The sequence below is a fragment of the Uranotaenia lowii genome, chromosome 3, assembly GCF_029784155.1.
Source record: "Uranotaenia lowii strain MFRU-FL chromosome 3, ASM2978415v1, whole genome shotgun sequence".
Classification (NCBI taxonomy): domain Eukaryota; kingdom Metazoa; phylum Arthropoda; class Insecta; order Diptera; family Culicidae; genus Uranotaenia; species Uranotaenia lowii.
The window spans coordinates 90194528-90216187 of record NC_073693.1 but is presented as its reverse complement, the minus strand read 5'-3'; the positions used below and the strand labels follow the sequence as shown (position 1 = coordinate 90216187).

General features: G+C 34.4%; 1 protein-coding gene across 6 annotated transcripts in view; it reads left to right on the top strand.

Annotated features, from left to right (window-relative positions):
* LOC129754691 (ras-like GTP-binding protein Rho1) overlaps positions 1-21660 on the top strand; it is a 56133-nt gene that overhangs the window by 13253 nt on the left and 21220 nt on the right. For 4 of the 6 annotated variants that reach the window (XM_055750893.1, XM_055750892.1, XM_055750895.1 and 1 more), the window contains one exon: positions 4404-4564. In XM_055750893.1, the coding sequence (XP_055606868.1) occupies positions 4404-4564 (161 nt within the window). Of the gene's footprint in view, positions 1-3304; positions 3612-4403; positions 4565-21660 lie in introns of those variants that run through there. The other 2 variants (XM_055750896.1, XM_055750894.1) reach the window with 2 other exon arrangements.

Below are 21660 nucleotides of genomic sequence, written 5' to 3'. Positions count from 1 at the left end.
AGAAAGTAAAATTTTGAACCTTCGCACTGGTCGGTAGATTGATGAGAGAAATCTGACGTTTGAAAGATTTTTTTCTTTTTTTATTCAGTCTTCCTCCCACAGAACAGGGGAAAATGCGAAAAGCTATTCACTCACTCCTGAAGAGAGACCCATTAGCGTATAAACTTAAAAGATTCCACGTAAATTTTGATTAGCGATTTCAAAAAGGTTGGTAAATTTTCAAACGCGTTTTTCTCGAAACGTCATAAATGAACATAGACCCTTTTCACATTTTGGTGCTGACATTTTAAATCTCAATGAAATCTCCTCGAATAGAGTCCATCAACTTAACACTAAGTCGTACATCTTTCGAGGATATGATGGCTAGCATCTTACAAATGCTAAAACCACCAACCCACAGAAAGTGTACTATGTATGACGTGACCGAGATTCGATCTCACGACTGTTGGCTTAGAAGACTTGAGAGCTATCCTGTAGGGGAGGAGCGGGCTATATGCGCCTATTAAGCAGAACACTGATTTAATCAAACATCACATCGAATATGTGTACAAAAACTATATACACGTGTGCAGGCATCTGTTTTCTATACATTGGAGTAATTTTTATGTTAAAATTTTCTTCTGTTTCCAAGAAAACGATTTTATTATAAGTGTTGTCTAAAATGGCGAACCTCAAACCGTGCGGGCTAAATGCGCCTATTTATTTTTTGAACAAAATTTCTGTTTTTTGAGCAATATTTCCGTATAATTTCATTTAAACTGCTAGAAAGTAATAATTTCCGTACAATAAAGCTGAACTTTCATAAAAATCTATGTATATTATAATTTTATGGAATAAAACAAAAGTTAGGGTTGCCATACTATGGAAGCAGTTCATCCATGAGAAAAACTTTATCAAATCTGTGGTTAGATCTTCAATTCTCTCTTAAGATGTTATTTAGAGCTTAGATATGAAGGTTCAATGATGAAAATCATTTATTTATTCTATTTAACCTGTTATTTTAGGATGGAGGCATTTTACAAACATGATGGGGGCATACAAAAACACTGTATTATTCCACTATATAATCATTATTAAACCTCCACAAAAGCTGAAATATGTTTAATTTCTTAAGTTCATTTGTGTAAGAAACAAAAACCATCCTAGTTTTTGTTTAAAGCTTCTTTACGTATAATTTTTAGAAGTCGAAATATTACATCAAAATGTATCAAAACCTTGTATGTTTTTTTAAATTTTTTTGAGTTAGTAAATTCATAAAATTCTTTCTTGCCTTATGTTCTAAGCGTTTCACCCTCAAAATGCATTGGTCAGATAAGCTGTCTAGTCAGCCATTTCATCAAACAGCCGTAGGGTCATTTAACCCGATAGGCCCATTTAGGAAACCTTTCCCCTACACCACGGGCGGCGCACACAAAAAATATAATATGATAAAGGCGATCAAAACTATTTTCTGCCGAAACTACACGTTCTAGACCTATAGTGTCTTCGAAAAAAATGACCAACATTTCAATGGTCATAAAATTGATTTATTTGAAAAATTGATTAATCTGCCTAGCAGTGAGTTATAAAAAACAACTTTTATTCTATCCATTTCAGAGCTGTCTGAGAAAAGTTTTTAGCTTGTACCAATTCTAGCAATTCAAGCGAGAACTTGTAGTGCGGACGAGTTCGTCCGCACTACAAGTTCTCGCTTGTGGGGCGGACCACGCTAAGCCTACTAATGTGTGGTGGTAGATGCAACTCTATCTGTATCTACCACTTCATAGTAGTAGGCTCGTGAGGAACAAAAATTTGGTATGTGATGGTAATGCTTCTAGACAAATTCTACCCGCTCATTTTCACCATCTTTCATTTCCTCTAACCTTCTATCCATCTATATAAAAATTTCATAATCTTTAGATGTCCCTACTAAAAAGGACATCACTTTTCACCGCTAGGCCGATAAATGAAAGTAACAAATTGATTATATATTTTTTTTAAGTTTATAATTTTGAAACGTTTATTGATACAGTAATGACTTCTTTGGCAAAGTTGCTAAAATTGGTAAAAGCTAAAAACTTTTCTCAGAGAATAAAGCTCCAAAATAGAAGTTAGTTAGTTTTGATAACTCACTGTTGGGTGGATTAATAAATTTTTCCAAACTCAGTATTCAGAATGCAGATTCTGAATTTAGATCTAGAATTCAGATCGAGATCTCAGATTCCAATTCCATATTCAAATTTTAGATAGATTTCGGAATCAGATTTCTGATTCGGACTTCAGATTCAGATTCGAGATTCAGATTAAGGATGCAGATTTCATTCCAGATTCAGATTTCATATCCGTAATCAGATGTCAGAATCAGATTTCGGATTCAGATTTTTTTCCAGATTCAGATTTCAGATTTAGATTCGAACATCCAATTGGTGTTCATGCGTTAGCGTTCCGAAGTAAACATTTCCCATTGCTAACGGTGAGCGGTTCGGTTTGTGTCCCTGCTTAGACATGAGTAAAATTTCCTACTGCCTGTTTTCCCGATTCACGCAACGAATGCCGTTATCCAAACAAAACTTCCGATAAACCCAGTCCCCTGGCATCTGTCATGCTGACGTTATGGTACGGGGCTGTCAAACGAGTCCGGTTTGCTTGCTTGCTTGCGACTTTTCGCTGCCAACTGTTGGAAAGCTTGTTGGTTGGTTTGATCTTTTTTTTTGTTGTTGGCTGGGAGCGTGAGAGTGGGAAATGGGTTTACTCTCCTACTTTTTCTCTTGTTTTCGCTCTCCGTTAGCTTAGGAATCAACACATTCTCTCTCGGTACTCAGCAGAGGAAAACTTACCAAGTGAGTGGTACCGGCGCCATCTTGATTTTTCCTTTCGTGATATTTCTTATACTGGAACGTGTTGATTTATGGTTTTCGGAATTTTTTTTTAAACTTTATGTTTTGTGATATTTTTTTTTCTTATTTTCATTTTATCACTTTCTTTCTTTTCCTATTGTCTAATTAAATTTAAGTGTTGAGGTATTTCCTAAGTTTTTTTTTTAAATAAAATAAACGTAACGCATATAGCTATAATGAGGAAAATTCCGCTAGCGAGTGTTGTTTTGGAAAATGAGCCCAATCGGTACCATCGACATGCCCTATCGAAACATCACTCAGCTTGGCCGGAGCAATCCCCGACCCAGGGAGCTGGAATCTTTTCTCTTTCTCCAGCTCGCGGGTAGCTAGCGGATAGCTCCGAAAAGAAAAATAAAAATTGCCACTCGCTTGGGGTGAGTCAGGGTTTTCTGCCTGGCCACATCAGGCGTTAGATCCCTCGGAAGTCAGTTTTGATTGAGAATTATTAACGCTAGGGAGAAGAATTTCCTTCCACTCGCCGAAGCTCCGTTTGGCTGCTCGCAAAAGTAAAATCCCAACGATACCGAAAGCTGGCAGACTTACAGAGAGTCCAGTAGGCGTTGTTCATCATCTCCATCATTGCACTACGGGCAGCCTTTTTTCCTAAGCCTACTAACTTATAGTAGTAGTTATTTTTTGAATTTTTATGTTGTTTTAAAGTGGAGAAAACAGTTTTGAGGTGATTTATTTTATTGAATACGGGTACAAGCTTTAAGGCAGAATCTAAGAAATTGAGTAAGCGAAAAGTTTTCTTCTTCTGTAAGAGAAATTTTTCTTGTAGTATGGTGTGTGCTGTGCAAAGATCTTTCTTTGATATTTTTTCTCATTGCTTACTGTGTGTATATCTATATCTCTATATGAAAGGAAAGCGATAATCGCTACTGAAAAAGATTGTGTGTGTTCGTAGAAAAATTCAACCCAACCACGATTGGAATATGCTCTAATGATTGTGTTCTCTTTGTTCTATTTTCCGGAAAATCATCGCGTGTGCCGTGCCCGTGGAAATCCGACTCCGATATCACGACGTGTAAAATCCGTGGTGTGTCCCCGAAATTGATCCGGATTCCGATCGCCATATATCTGTGTTTTCAATCTGTGGATGTGTATGTGGAATTGCTGCCTCATCATTGCCGTTGCCAACAATCGACTTCACGTACACTGTGCTAAAAACCAAATCTACGCAACTTGTACATGGACAACGGCTACTCATTCGTGTTTGTCCCATTGAATACAACCGTTCGGATCCGGCTGCTCCGGAATCTTCGTCATCGCGCGATGGTCAACTTCTTTGCATTTTTTTCCTCCTCCTTCTCTGTATCATCATTATATTTTTCTTGAACGACGACGACCACTTCTCGCGTCTCGTTATCTGTGAATGAAACTATACACGTCCACCGATCTGTGATCGCTTTATGTATGACTTCATTTGGTTGATCACGCGACGTTCATCAACTCGGAACTCACTCCTATCGGTCGGTTCGGATTGGTTTGATTCGGGAACGAAAAACCCTTGAAACCCCCAAACAGAACCAATGGCAGCCATCCGGAAGAAGCTGGTCATCGTTGGCGACGGTGCCTGCGGAAAGACCTGTCTGCTGATCGTCTTCAGCAAGGACCAATTCCCAGAGGTCTACGTGCCGACAGTGTTCGAGAACTATGTGGCCGACATCGAGGTCGACTCGAAACAGGTGAGTCAGAATATTTTTAAGTCAGTCTTGGTGTTAGAGGGGCCTCTTTTTCCCGCAGACGGAACTGAACGGGTGTCATCTTTAGCGATGATTAATTTCCTAATTACTTTTGATAAGAAGGGTTTTAAGACTTCGGTATACTGTCGATTCACTGAAAGTGATCGTTGTTAATAACCTTTGGTTTTTTTTATAGAATTTCATTTGAAACACTAAGCCTAGTTGTATTTCATACGGAGTTTAGTTTTGAACAACTCTCAAGGAAAATTTCTGAAATCATAGATAAGTTAGTAATTTGAAAATTAGATTTTTAAACATTAAAATAGATTTCCTAGAATTTTTTAAATATTATACCAAACGTGTCTTAACATGAGTATGTTAAATTACGAATGTTTTTCGACCAAAGACATAGAACTTTTTAACAACATTTTTAAAGTTCTTTAAATTTTTAAAATAATATTCCTTGTAAGATAGCAAAACTTGAACTCGCAAAAGCAATTCCCAAGTAGACTTTTATGGCAAAATCATACCAAACTTCATTGAAAACTGAATGTCGTTTTGACCTCATAAAGCACAGCAAAACTGAGAGCAAAATTCTATTACACGGATAGCATTTTAATACGAATTTGTGCTTTACTGGATATTAAACCTTGCTTTGTTATTATTTTAGAAAAATTTACAGAGCATAGTAAACAAGGCATGAAAAATTGATAGCAAAAGATGGTATCATTTGGTATCTATCACAGGTAAAATTTAGTTTAAATATGCCTTCTTTTTTTCAAGGAATTTAACAGCAATGATATGCTTTCTGGATATGATTTTCAACTTTTATATGATCCTGAAAGCAATTGAAAGCGAAATTTTGCTACCCTATCACATCCTCTTTCATCCCTATAAAAATAAAATCAATGATGATCAATGAATCACCTTGATAAAACCTCATTTTTACTGGCTATATGAGTTATGCTTTGAGAATTGATAGCTAAATGTGGTATCATTTGGTATCCAGCACTGGTAAAATTTAGTTTAGATGTCATCTGGATATCATTTTGGCCACTTTGATGATCCTGATTCAATCATCGCAGAAAATTGAAAAAGTTAAATTATCCCCTTTCTTCCCCGTGAGTTTAACTTCAATAAAACCTCTTTTTTACTTCGATGGGTATTCAGGACCAAATAATGCTATCGTTTGAGTGTCAATGCCTCGATTTGGTCGCACGTTGTTCTCGGTTCTTACTCTCTACAAAAAAACTTATATGAAACTTCCTTTTCCCTCCCCTCTACACACTGCAACAATCATAGAAACATCTCGTACACAAAAACCTTCTCATGTTATATCTGATTCTATTTGCTTGATTAGTTCTCAAGTTATGCCAACAAAATTGTATTGGAGACCTCACCATCTTATGTCTTTACTGCTATCTCAAATAATTATAGAGCAATTTTTCGAATCCAAATACCTTTCCATGTCAAAGTTCGTTGATGGATAAGTTCTTAAGTTATGCGAAAAAATGGTATGTGAGCATTCCTCCTTCCTTTCTATATCCCCAATGGAAAAGGAAAAGGATCTCAAGCATTTGTAGCACATTAATGCCCTACTACGCTAAATATGTTTTCATAAGCTCTTTTAGTTCTCTGGTTATATAAAAAAAATTGGAAGATAAAAATATCATAGACATATTTTTCGTATCGAAATATCTTCCCATGCTATGTTTGGTTCCATTTGTTTGATGAGAACTTATCAAACAATGTTATGCAAAAAATTCTAAGGGATCTCCACTCCTCCCTTCCATTCTAACCACTGGAAGAAGGGGTGCCAAACATTCATAGACTCATTTCTCGTATTAAATTTTTCTCCCATGCCAAGTTTAGTTCCATTTGGTCAATTAATTTTCCAGTTATGCAAAAAATTGTATGGCAGGACAGCCCTCTTTTTTTTCCTATCTCCCATTTGAAAGCAGGGAGAAGTCCTAAAAGATCATAGAAACATTTCGTGTACCCAAATAGCTTCTGATATCAAATTTAGTTCCATTTGATCCTTCCTATCTCTTCATTGGAGAAAGGAGAGGTACCAAACATTCATAGTCACATTTCTCGTACTCAAAAAATCTTCCATGCCAAGTTTGGTTCCATTTATTCGATTAGTTCTCGAGTTATGCAAAAAATTGTATGGCAGCCCCCTTCTTCTTTTCTTATCTCTCCTTTGAAAGAATGAAGGCCCAAAAATTCATACAAACATTTCTCGTGACCAAATGCCCTCTCATGTCAAATTTAGTAGGAAGGGGAGTTTTAAAAAAAAAATGTATGGGAGCCTTCCTCCTCCCTTCCCATCTTCCCACTGGCAGGAAGGAGGGTTACCATAATAGCAAATTTGATTCCATTTGATAGATAAGTTCTCGATATATACAAAATATTGTATGGGAATCCCCTCCCCCTTCCTATCTTCCAACAAGAAGTAAGGAGTGGTCCCCCTCCACCTTCCATTCTGACCACTGGAAGGAAGGAGGGGTACCAAACATTCATAGAAATATTTCTTGTACCCAAAAACCCTCTCATGGCAAATTTGGTACCATTTGCTTGATCGGTTCTGAAGTTGCAAACCTTCGCCGGCCTCAAAAGCATCAACCTGCCAAGTTCCAATCAAATCAGTTCAGTGTTTCTCGAGTCTATAGGAAGCAGATAGACAGACAGAAATCCATTTTTCTATCATAGATATAGAGTTTAATTATTCTATCTAAATTTGTGTGAACCTGTTCCAATCAAAACTCAATATCTCTAATATAGGGGGGACTTGTCTATGGCCGGACACCGTATATAGCCAAACACCATTGATTTTTCGAAACACATTATCCTAATAATGTTTTAACACCATGTAAATAAAATTAAAAGCAGCCTGATAAGGTGTTTTAAAAATGGTAATCCAATCTGTAAAGGTAAACCAATGATATGCATCGAAAGCTTCTGCCTAGTAATTTGGAGAGAATCGCCTAAACTTTGCATTTATTTTGCCGTTTGTATTTTCGGCTTGTCAAATGTGAATACAGTAGATTTAAGATAACAAAACGGAAGTTCAAACGAAATAATAGAAAAATTAAAAAAAAAATGAGGTTTGTCTATGACCGGACAAGAAAAGATTCTAAATTAATCATGATTTCAACTTGAATCTTTCATTTTTTCATCTCTATAGCACCCTCAAATGGTTAACAGAAGATAAGGATTTTTAAAACGAAAATAGTTTGGTCCTCTGAGAAACATTAAATTTTGCTGCCCGATCATAGACAGTGTTTTTCTAGTTTTTTTTTCGATACAAATTTTTCATTCTCGTTTTTCAAAAAAACTTCTATGGCAGGCTTCATAGAATGTTCAGTATTGAAAACACATACTAACAAGACCTGTGAAAGTGATTGGAGTCATTTTGCTACGTTTTTGTGCCATTGCACTGTGATAGTGGTTTAAAAATCGAAAAACGTGATCATGGGAAAAAGGTTCAAATGTCAAAATAACTTCATAATATGTTCTACAATGTTTCATTATTTTGAAATGCGCGTATTTTATTGTAAATTATTTCCTGATCAATTCATCTTTGAGTAAAATAATTTTTCTATTTTTATTTCACTTTATCACTATAACGTCTTCTAGAAAGTTGTAATTCATCAAATTAATAAAAAAAATGTTGAAGGCGTCAAAGCTCTATCTTTTGAAACGACATGTTTTAAAGACATTTCTTCCATAACTAACCTCAAAAAAGGAAAATTCGTTTAACTTTTTTCGAAGCGAGTTTTGAGACCAAATGTGTGTGAGAGAGTTATGACGATTGCAAATCTACACAACTTCATTGAAGGTGTTAAGTCTCCATTTTGAAGTTTAATGGTACTTTTTGGGTGATTTCTTTCTGCAATTTTATGTTTGCATTGTTCAATATATCTGAAGTCGCAAACAAATCAGAACAAAAATATATGCATAAGAAAGGTCAATCTTTCAACTTTCATGGTCATAGTTTTATTTGTATGCATGAGGTTTTATTACTAAAATAGTTTACCTGAAAGATGTCAGTTGTGAAAGTTTTAGTACAGCCGATTCAAAAGTTCCTCGATTAGCCTGTATTCCACTCTCTTGTTGAAGCGGGAACTTTTGTAAGTGTGTGAAAAAATACAGATATTTGCCAATCTGCCATCTTCCACTTAAGGGGGGGGTAGGGTCTAACGGGTAAAAAAAACACAATTTTCAAGATTTTTTTCTAGAGCTATCGTTCAAACAAATGTATTCAATTTTTTTGCATTATACAAAGCATTGTTAAAAGAACATTTAGCAATTTTTTCGTAGAAAAATATTGAAAAATGAGCCGGTGACGGAGCATTTTCGAGGATGCCTTTTAGAAAACAGGATTTGCGGTGGACACTGTATCTCAGCACAGAATCATCTGTAGTCAAAAAATCAGAGCAAAATATTTCAAATAGATGTTTTTCTGAACCCCAACGTTTTTATTTTACTTAAAACATTTTTTTTGAAATTTTTGTGGCTGTTTGAAGTAAAAACTACGATTTTTCACGAAAAAATCCGCCATTTTTTATTTGTAAAATCTCCCAAAAGTGAAAAAATAAAAAAGAAAAAAACGTTGGGGTCTGGTATTTTATATGTAGAAATCATGTTCCAAATTTGAAAAGAATCGGATAAGTAGTTTTCAAATGACGATGTCCACGGACTTTAAAAATGTGCTTTCGAGAAAAACGCGTTTGAAGTTTCTACTCTTGCTTTCTTGCAGTATTAGATAGGAGGAGATAAAGGCCTATAATTTGTACAGTTTTGCTTCAATTGACTTGAAAATTTGACACAACATTCTTGAAATGTTTTACAATAAGAAAATAAAAAAATAAAAAAATCGATTTTTTGAAAGTGTTAAACCCTACCCCCCCCTTAAGTGATTTTAGTAACTAAACGAAATGCATAGAGATGAAACTACATGTCCATGAAAGTTGAAAGATTGCCCTTTCTAATACATATATTTTTGTTTTGATATGTTTGCAACCTTCAGAGATATTCAACAATGAAATTGTTCAATGAACAATGAACAATTTTAGAAAGAAATCACCCTAAAAGTACCATTAAACTTAAAAATAGCGACTTAACACCTTCAGTGAAGTTGTGTAGTTTTGCAATTGTCACAAATCTCCCATACAAAGTTGGTCTTAAAACTCGCTTCGAAAAAAGTGAAACGGATTATTAGTTTTTTGAGGTTAGTTTTTGAAAAAATGTCGCTTCAAAAGATAGAGCTTTGAAGCCTTCAACAAAGTTTTATTTTTTATTTTTTTTATCTACTACTTTTCAGAAGACGTTATAGTATAGTGATATAGTAATAAATACAAAAAAGAGAAAAAATATCTCATTTATAGGTGAATTGATCAGGAAATAATTTACAATAAAATATGCGCATTTCAAAATCATGAGACATTGTAGAACATTTCATAAAGCTATTTTGACATTTAAGCCTTCGGAAAGGCCATGATCACGTATTTCGAGTTTTGAACTGAAATAGTTTAGTGATCATAATATTGCTACTCCACAAATCAGTAGAGGAATCAATATTTACAAAAGTATATTTTTGAAGTTATTGCCAAAAAAACTCTAAGTGTCCTGTAGCAGACAAGTTTTCCCTAATGCTTAAGTTACAAAAAATTAAATTTCTTCATAATCTACTGAAATCGGTTTCAGTTTTTGAAATATTATGTTTTTCTATCCAAACCACGACCATTTGTGAAAAATTTGACTTCTTCAAACGAAGATGTTTTAAAAATCAATCGTTTTCAATCATGGTTCACATTTAGCTTTCAATCCACAATAGCTAGAGAATTGAAAACAGTTTCATTTTCAACCTAAATAGTATTGATTTTAAACACCTTGAGTGTGGAAATTTTCAATAGGTTCACTGCCAATTTTCAGCTTATTTGGTCAGCTCCAAAGGGTCTCTTAACGAGGCTCAAGATTGAATAGAATTTTATGCGCAATTTGTTCTGGCAAAAGTGAGAAAATCTTTTTTTAAGACCTACGTTATGTGTGAATGAATGATTTTTATTTTTACAAACTTGGTTCTTTGAAACTAGGCGTAATTTAAAGCAAGTCTTTAGAAGACTTCAGCTTAAGAGTAAGCTGAAATACCTTCCGATTGATTTATGCAGAAGTGTGTTCGTAACAGCGTTCAAGTGGTAAATTTTGGTTTCACATCAATCAAATAGGGTGTTGTTGATTCAAATTTATTGAAATTTTTTCAGGTAAGCTTGAGTCTTGTGCATATTAATACTTCTCGTTATTTTTGAATTTTTTTTGGACAATGTTTTTCTATAAATTAGTTTTGAATTGAAAACATATCTCATCAATGCATTTTGGAGGTGATACACTTTGAAAATAAGGCAAGAAAAATTATATGAGTTAACCAACTCAAAAAATTCAAAAATTCATACAAGATTTTGATACCTTTTAATGTAATATTTTGATATTTAAAAATTTTACGCAAAGAAGCTCAAAATAAAAACTTGGGTGGGTTTTGTTTCTTATTCAAATGAACTTAATAAATGAAACAAATTTAAGGTTTATGATGGCTTCATAATGATTAGAAAGTGAAATAAGAGAGTATTTTTGTATGCCCCCAGCTCCCATCATGTTTGTTAAATGCCTCTATCCTAAAATAACAGGTTAAATATAATAAATGTATGATTTTTATCATTAAAACTTTAAATCTAAGATCTAATTAACATCTTAGGAGAAAATTGAAGATCTGATCTCAAAACCGATTTTATAAAGTTTTTCTTATGGATGAACTGCCCCCATAATATGGCAACCCTAACTTTTGTTTCATTCTATAAAATTATAAAAGAAATAAATTTTCATAAAACTTCAGCTTTGTTATATGAAAATTATCATCTTCTAGCATTGCCAAAAAAACCATAAAATTTTGCCTAAAACATAAATAGGTGCATTTAGCCCGCACGGTTTGAGGTTCGGCAATTTTGACAACAGTTATAATAAAGTGATTTCTCGAAAACTGAAGGAGATTCCAACATAAAAATTACTCCAATGTATAGAAAACCGATGTCTGCTCATGTGTATATAGTTATTGTAAACATATTCGATGTAATATTTGATGAAATCAATATTCTGCTTGAAAGGCCCATATACACAGTAAACGAAAATTACCGAGTTCGGTAATTTTTTTTCCGAAATCCTAACATGTGTAAATCGTTAAACTGTTCGGTAATTTTTTAGGTAAAAAGAAACGAACATCGGTAAATCGATTCTTCATTTACCGATGTTCGTTTATTTTTTACCGAAAAAATTACCGAAAAGTTTAACGATTTACACATGTTAGGATTTCGGTAAAAAAAATTACCGAACTCGGTAATTTTCGTTTGCCGTGTAGCTTGTTTCTCCCCTTGGAGTGTGGATTTTACACTCCTGACTAAAACTAATATATCTCTCTTGTTTCCGAACCGATTTTTTATTTTTCATATTTTTGTAAAGTATTGAAGTGTTCATGTGATTACACCACTAGAATCGGTATGAAATTGGCTTTCTGGTGAATATACTTATTGCGGAAATCTTGAGTTACTATACTCAAAATTCAGTGCAAAGTTGTGCAAGAATGTGCAAGAGCAAAAAAATCTGAAAAAATTACTAATTGACAAAAAGTTTGAAAAATAGCTACCTTTGAAAATTCGTCAAAAATTCTGTGTTTTGTATTTTGACAATAAAAAAAATGCAAAAATGTGCCAAATTACGTCAACTTTTCAATCGTCTTTTCAAAACTAATCTGGTGTGACTTAAACAGTTTTAACGGATCATTGATTGAAAAGTACGGTTTTTAACCACTTTTTGCACTTTTTGTAATCATGATCTTAAAAAAAATTCGAAAAGATATATCCTTTTGGGCAACGTATAGCTTCTTATTTCAGATTTCTTGGACACATACGAAAATCTACAGTCTTGTTCCGAAGAATGTTTTTTCGGATTGTTCTTCGGATTTTCTTACACTTTGCATAACGGAAAACTGAAGTGTTGTGAAGGTGAATAATTTCTGAGAAATACATTTGAGTTACGTTACAAAGTGTCCGTAAATAATTTTTTTGTAAAAATCGGTTGAGAAATAGCGGTTTTAAGCGAGGAATGTCAAATTGACACTCAAGGTCTGATTAGGGAGTTTTTTGTTCCTCGGCTTCAGGGTGCGTCCATAAAAAAAATAATGATGCAAAATTAAAGATTCCAAGAATTCATTGAGGGTCTCCGATGAAATTGTTTTATTTGGATGCACCCGAATAAAGTTACAAGTCACTAAACTTCCAATAAAGTCATAATGACTCTCAAGAGCGGATTGAGGTTGAGCTGAAGATATCTCTTTTTCACCATAACTTTTTCATTCGGAATCATCTTACGACCTTGTTTGAAAAATTTGTTAACGTTTGCTAGAACAAATTGTATTTAAATCTCATTATCTTGTGGAGCGACTTCCAACAGTATGAGCTAGAATTTGGCTGTGGGTCTTCTGGCAGACCAAAAAACAATTTCAATCTCAACTTTTTGATTCCAAAATACATCGGTTTTTGACCAACCAAATGAACAGGTCTCTCACAATTGTTTGAAAAAAAATTTCAGATCATGGATATACCGAAAAAAACCTAACAAGGTTTTTAAAATCCTGTCATTAGTTTACAATCGCCTGCTCGACTCTGATTTTCCTTCCACCAATTCATCAGTAGGGCACCGATTTGTTTAGTCTTGTAAACGAATAAAAAAATGCGCCCGTCTCTCTCAACTCTGGATGTAGATATACCATTTCATCAGAACAGCAGCTGTGGGACCTTACACGCGATTCTTGCCAGCTCAAGATGTTTGTCGGAACCTACATTCATAGGAACACGCCGTGTCGGTTGTGTCTCTACAGAGACTCACACAACATTCCAAAGGTTATGATGCCCTTGCACTCGGTTTGAAGTTTACAGCAGCAGCGCTCCAACGTTCTTCTTCACTTTGCCCCACACAGCCGTGGAGCAACGTTCATCGGTTGTAGACGCCACTTTCCGTTTTGTTGCTTTGTCCCCCTGCGTGCCGTTTGCAGAAGTTCTGCTGAATAAAATCTTCTGCCACCCTGTCGTCGTCTTCGACAGTTCCCCGTCTCATAGGCGAGTCCACCTTTACAATCTTTTTTTTTTTTGCTTACTTGTTGGCTTTAAAATAATATTGAAACATAAATTCACCCTCGCGTGCTGTGCGGTGTGTATTCTATATGAATATAACATTACACCCTTTTGAGTTACACAGTGGGAACATCGCATCGCACGGGCCCGTGTACGCCAGAGAAAGGCATAAACAAACGTGACAACAGAAAGAAGCTCACCGCCATACTTCTTTTGCGCAAAATACTCGTTGGAGTGTATACACATCGCGCGGCCCGGTTCCGGACCATAAAGGCGTTCAACCGAGACGAAGAGAAAGAGCTGCCTAGCTGCCTTAGTAGGACGTATGCATATGAGTGGGGAAAATTCTACAAACAGGAATGTTTTTAGCAAAATAAACATTTGTTAGCCCGGCCACGAATAACTCTCCCGAACAACGGAGAGGATGATCTTGAATTCCGCCCGGGTTTTGATGTTTTCGAACCCTATTAGGCGAAAAGGCAAATTCCTTTTACAGCCGTGGCGTCAAACGCCCACGAAAAAAAAAAAGAGTAAAACCTTCCATGGAGCGACGACAACCGAGGAAAGGAGAAAAAAAATCAACATTCAACAGTCTTACAACCGAGCTGAATGATGGTCGGTCGATCTTCGAAATGGTACCAACATCATTTTATACACAGGCCCCCGAGAGTCGGTCGGTGGATAGTAGTGATTCAATTAGATAGGAATTTAAACATTTTCTTTCCACTCATTTATTTGACGATTGAGTGGCGTGGAGCCGCAGATCGGTTTCGGAAAATAACCAGCTCCAATTGAAGATAAATGGGGAAACGATTTGCGCATTTCTTCGGGTACCCCAATCGATTAACCTAGAATATCTCGGTATAGCTTCTGGTGTCTCAAAACGGAGAAGAAAAACCCTAAATCGGTAGAACGAAGAAATTAATAGATTTGTTGGAGTTTTCATGAGCAAATCGAAAAAATTGAATTCTTCTTTCATCGTTACAAAATAATCCTACGTTTTGCCTTTATTTTGGTTAAATAAATTGCAAACATGCCTCATTTTGAATTACTTTTTTTTCATAAGTAAGGGAATGTGAGGACATTTGATCCCTGAGGTCATTTGATTCCAGCTATACCTCGTTCAGAGTCAGAAACTCTTACAAAGATCAACTGTTTTAGCAAATTTCGCCAAATGAAGTAAAACAACTATGCTGTTAGCTCACTAAAGTTTAACAAATGTAATTTTTGAGTTAATAAACTTTGGTTGAGAAAATAAACCAACTTTTCTTTTCAGTCAGTAAACCTTTTGTCTATATATTTTGCTTCATTACAAAGGTTAAAGTCTTCCAAAAAATATTCAAGTCTCCTTTAAATTCAAAAAAAATGTTGATGATCCACGAAAATGCTTCCAATTTGTCTACGAGATCGTTTGGTTCTATTTTTTGGAGCACAGTAACTTCAAATTACATGCTGTCAGAAACTGTAGAAGACGGTCACTTGGTTAGTTATAGGCAAAAAGGTTTTTTTTTGTTTCGATTATAGTTGTTTTAGTTTTAACATCTTTATGTCAAAATAAATTATCCAAAACTGCCAAGCGAAATGCTCTTCCTCAAACTCTTAATTTCAATTTCTTAATAAAATGTTTAAGAACGACTAAAATGCTTCAAGAGTAACAATCTCGACTCAGGACTAAAGCCAAACCTTGGAAATCTTTTCCCAGGTACACAAATCTACTACATTTTTTCACAAAATTTCTAACTTGTTGATAAAATTTTTGTCCCGAATATCTAATTTTGGAATTTTGTTAGATTTTTTTCATTTTATTTGCATTATCAACTAAAATTTCAATTCAGTATTTGCAATTATAAATTTTAAAAAAAATTCAAGTGTTTTCCTGTATGATTTTTATTGGAAAATTTGCAAATTTGCCTAGATATTAGCTGGATTTCGAAGAAAAATTTGAAATAGAATTCCCGGGTTTTGCCCGGTTGGGATCCTGACTCTAATCTTGGTTTTGTGTTTCAAACTCAAATAAGATACAATTTCCATATTCTAACTCAGAGTTTCAGAATATTCAAAATTAGAAACCATTTTTAAAATCTGGATTTGAAATTTATATTTTTATATATTCTTTCAGATTCATAAGTTGAATTACGAATGAATGAATGAAGAAAAAATATATACAGACCCCGTTCGATTTTGGCAAAACGCCCGTACATTTTGTGTTGCCAAAATTGAATGTTGCCAAAATCGAACTGTTTTTTCTCAATTTTTTTCAGTTATTTTTTCAAAATAACTAGGTATTATTATTATCATCAAAAACGTTACTTTTAGTCTATTTCCGACCATTTGTATTTATTTTTCATTTTTTTCATCATGTTTTTGATGCATATTGCACTTTTCTTGTATGGTTTATAATGCTTGTTTTCATTTGTCATATTTGCTGTTTTTGTCATTTTTCTTCATTTTTTAGTTGTGTTTTGTCGTTTTCAGTCTTTTGTTTGAATTTGTTTTTTAACTTTTTGAATTTTTCATCTAAAGCTTAGTTCTTTTAGAAATGGGACACTTTCATTTGCTAATAGCTCGTTAACTAGTTATTGGATATTGAAAATTTTGACAGCATTTTGTTGCCTGTAAAAAGTACTATTCGCCCTATTTTTTTCAAAATTTAAAATTTACGTGTTTTTGAGATATGTACGATGCAAGAGAAAAAGAAAAAAATAATTTTGCACAGTTTCCTTGAAAATACGTCATTATCAAATTGATAGCTGACAACACCGTTGATTATTCAAAGAATTACTGAGTTTTTGTGGTGGATAAGTATGCAAACACTATCAATAATGTCCACAAAGTTAAAATCAAGCATTGGAGAGAAGCACATGATCGGCAACAACGGTTAAGGATCATCAAGGAAGTCAAGTCTCATATCAGCATTTTTAATTTTCAATAAACGAAAAACTAAGGGTAGATCGCTGAAATGTCCAAAACAATTTTCTCCGATAAGCTGAAAGTGTTGCCTAGTGATGACTCATTGAAATCCAACCTCAAACAACCATTTTTTGATAGTTCCAAAACTCTTAAGCTGAAAAACAGGTACCGAAGAAAAAACGTTCAAAAATGTGGTCAAAAATAATAAAATTTGATCATTTCGAAACCACTCTATCCACTAAAATGCTTCCAGTTTCCAGTTTCCAGAGAAGTATTGGACCAAAAAGTATCAGAAATTGAAGAAGGAGGGTGAAGCTACCTAAAATATAGATTTTACGAAGTATAAGTTGGAGAAACTGATCAATACCATGACTGAAAAAAGTGTGCGCCGGCCAATGGGATATACCAAGAGTAAAGTAGAAATTTCTTTAACAAAAAACGGTAAATATTTTTTTTCAAATTTTTTCATGAAAGATAATAACATTGCCTTCTTTTTCTTCATAGAAAGTATTTCGTTCAAACGAATGGTTTTTTAGATACAGGCATTCGTAACTGTCCCATTTCTAAAAGAACTAAGCTTTATTTGTCATTTTTGAGTTATTTATAAATTAAAAAAAAACTTTTGTTCTTATTGTTGCATTTTATCACCATTTCAGAACATAAAAACGTATTTATGGTGTTTGTCTAAATTAAATTGGCAGTGTTATACCGAAAACTAAAAGGTAATGTTGTTTCTAAAAACTGTTCGATTTTGGCACATGTGCCGCATTCGGATGTTGCTAAAATCGAATGTTGCCAAAAACGAACGGGGTCTGTAGTGAAAACCAAAAATCCAGAACTCGAATACCAAATTTCTGGCTGAGGGCTATTATACAAATTAGGCTTTTTGGTTCATAATTTATATTTCTTATTATCTGTAATTCAAATTCAAAAATCGTCCTCAGATTCGGAATTTAGTTTTGAAACTTTAGTTGAAAATACAGTTATCAGGTTCGGAATTAAAATTAAAAATTCAGTTTTAGTTCGAAGTAAAGTTTTATTAAAGATTAAAATATCAATGTGAGAATTTCATTAAGGAATCTATTTGTAGGACATCGCAGTTTCATAATTTTGATTCTTGATTCGAAATTAAGATGTTATACTCTCTCAGAGTCAATTTAGCAATACAAACAAGAAGAAATCACTAATGTAATTTTTTTTTCTAATAAATTTCGTTCTATGAATAATCTGGATTTCAACTTAAAAAAAGTTATTAAAAGGATTTTAATTATGAACTATATTGAAAATGAAAATTCTTTGTTGGTCAAAGACCTTGTACTTAATTTTCAAGTGAAAATTCAGCTTGAATAATGTTTTATTGGTTTGTTGTTTAACATCATTTTTATTGCAGACTTTCCAAAAACTTAATTTCTAACTAAATTCTTTAATTTTAATCGAACTAATAACAGGAGATAATAAATCTAATTTGAACCGCAAACTTAATCTCTTACTTTAATTTCTAAAAATGAATTTTAACATTTTCACCAATGCTTAAAATGGCAATACGTGTGGTTAAAAATAATAAGCTTCTAATTTTATTTTCAATCTAAATGTCACCGTCGTCACTTTGCGAAAGCATACATTTCTATATGTTGTTGACTCATGTACGCATCATATGCTTCTTTTTTCAACAAGCTTAAAAAAAATGAAAAATTTCTTACATAATTAAACAAGCACCCGCAAATTTCATTGGTGGGAAACCTGAGCTCATAACAAAATTATGCCCATATGCTTATGATCTTAGTTTTGTCATGTTCTTTCACAAGGAAAAAGAATTTTCCATAAACTATCAATAAACCACTCAAACACAACCAATTTGCCAATCATAGCTCGTGGGCCACCTATATTTTGGTGTTTTTATGCACGTTCATTACTCAAAATACATCTGTAAAGATTTCTCTTGCCAAATATTTAAGGAGTTAAGAAAAATATTCTGTTAATTTTATTTAAGTCGGCAGAGACGAACATAAATCCTATATGAAGAATTTTGCCAAAATGTTCGCAAGCCAAGTTTTGAAATTATTCTATATTCTTTTTTATTTCTTCACCTGAAATTACTTTCAAATAACAACATGAATTATGAACTAACAGTTTTGAATCAACTCATAAATTTAGCACAATTCCCCACCTTTTTTCATAATCCAATAAAATAATACTTTTTTTTAAACAGTCAGCACTCGGGAAAATAATTTACTAAACAATAAAAAAAATTGCATAATGATACTTTAAGCCTAGTCCACACTAGGCAACATGAACTGCGATTTTTGTTATGAGACGAACTTTGTTGTCTTTTGTTGTTGTTGGAAACCTGAGACGGTCTCAGTGTCTCCCGAATGGTTTCTGTTGTATTTTATCTCAGGATTCAGCTAGAGTGCGCTTCAGACCTTCCCAACCTTCATGTTTTGTAGAGCAGACTTCGGGCATCAATACACCCTGGACAGCCAAGTCCATAGGGTTCAGGTCAGGAGAACTCACTGGTCATTCCGAGCTCGAAATTAAGCCTCAAAACACAGCTCGAGGAAATGTTTTAGACATATTCCCGTTACGTAAATTGGTTGATCTTCAAGGTGCTCGGTTGATCTTCACCAGGAAAAGACGGGTGATTCCGACCCAGACCAGCAGATTTCTGTCGCATGGTGGCCTTTAATACGTCTGCAACCGAAATCTGTCGTTCTGTTCATTTTTACGAACCGCTGTACGGCGATGAATTCATCGGTAGAAAACACAACTTTCTGCAATTTTTTCATGAACGGCCCGTGTCAGCTGCGCCTTCTCTCTTTTTGCCCCTTTCTTGCTTCTGTTCTACAGGAAGATCTTGAAACTTTAGGATCTTGGCAGGCTTGGTCTTAAGATCATCTTTCAAGATCCGACGGCTGTTTTGATCCGGGATATTAAAATCTATCGACGAGGAATTATCTCAAGGCTCATCTGGATGATCTTATCCGTGTTAGGTGTCGTCATTGTAGCTTAACGACCTGCACCATACCGTTTTCTGGTACTTTTGATCTCCAGGTATCTTCCAAACGCAACATGAAATAAATAAAAATACGAACACGTATTTTGGACAGCTCACGAAATATGTCTTTCTGTCGTTTCCAAGCCTAGGATTAGTAAATCAAAGCACTACTTTAAGGTTCGAGACCTATTCTTAACAAAAAAAAAACACTTTATTACAAAACTTTCAAGAATATCCTCTGACAGCTTAGACATGACGTTAACAAAATAAAAGAGAGAGATCGAGTTCGGTTCAGTATTCATCTTAATAATCACTGTTAAAGTTATGTACACCCATAGAGGAGGTTGCAAAAATGGAATGCCTGTTTAGCAAATCACTGTGCCGAAAATGCGCTGAAAAGTGTACTGTACCAAAGATGATATCATTAGAAATGTACAACTGGCATAAAGACTCGAGCTTCCAAGCAAAATGATGCATGACGACTACATTCAAGCGAAACAAGAAAAACATTTAATGGGATTTTTATTCATTTGAATAATTTATCCAAAATAAAAATGTAGTGGGAATCGATCTCACTGCAACATCTCATCTCGGCTTGCCATTCCGATATCTTACTCAGTGCACCATCTGAGTGAGTTAGCAAACAAAAGTTTTTTGGCATAGTGTTTCTGCCACCGCTGATTACCAAAAAAACGCACTGCATTGGCCTGTTCGGTGTTTTTTCATCCTCTTTGTCTTTGATGGGAAAGGGATGAGAATGAGAGGGAATGGAAAACTCAAAATTGTTTTCATTATCGGTTAACATACACACACAGCGCCCGGTACATCATTCGACAATATTTTTGCTGGCCGATTGTTTCCATCCTGCTTTGTCTTTTGATATGATATGGGATATGTTATACAATTCGGTTGCGCTGGGAGGACAATGCCAGTAATTAGAAAGCTTGTTAATGCCGGTCCGGCATAGAATCTTTTACCGATAATTCCACCTCCAAGGAAGTTCATTATTGGAGTGGAGCCTGATTTGAGGGCATAGCAGTTCAATTGCCAATCCTGTATACTTATACTGCTAGCTTGTATAAGTTTACGTGTAGTTTCAATTTTTTCTAAATTGCACTATTTTTTTTTTAATCAATCGATGTACTTGTATGACACAGCGTATAAAAGTTGTCTTGCGCCACTTTTTTACACTGTTTTGATTTTGAAAATGCCTATATAAACAATGTTTTGCACCTTATGGGAAAAAAGGACTGAAGCTAGAACTGAAAAATTACATTCTTTGAACAAATGTAATTTAAAAACTGGAAAAATTAAACAAAAAAAAACTTTTAAAACTGTAAGGAAAACACCAAGAGTTTACTAAAGTTACGAATTGGTGTACCCTGTTTTCAAAATTAACATTAAGAGAACAATTAAAAGCGATAGTTGTTTTCGAGATGGACTTATCGATTCATCTAGTTGATTCGCGGATGCATATTTTTTCGGATAGTAAACTTTACAATCGACAGAGAAGGTTAAGCCGCTGATGATGTCAGCGGATGGAAAACAAACGCTAAAATCCGTTTATCTTTAGTTTAACTTTAGTGCTCCCACATACACACACACATTCGGGTTATAACAGGTCAAGTGCCTATTTAACGGGTTGTATATTATATTGAACCCTTCGGGGCCCGGCATCATCATGCTTTACTGGTGGGCACCTTTCTCAATGCATAGCCAGCAGGTGCAGCAGGTATCGGGGTTTGATTTTTATAAACCTGTCTACTAATGATGCTCAAAATGACCGGCATCGCGCGATGATTCATTACTTATTCGGCTTTGTACTTCATGATCGTTCCAAAACTAATACCGATGCATTGAATGGACTCCACAAACACAAATCACACATCGATGTTTGAAGCTAGATAATGTTGATTGAACTTCTAGAAGATTATGATCTAACACTTTGCTTGAATACTAAATGTGCTGACTCGACATTCAAATGTTTCAGGTTGATTATTTGTTTCAATATC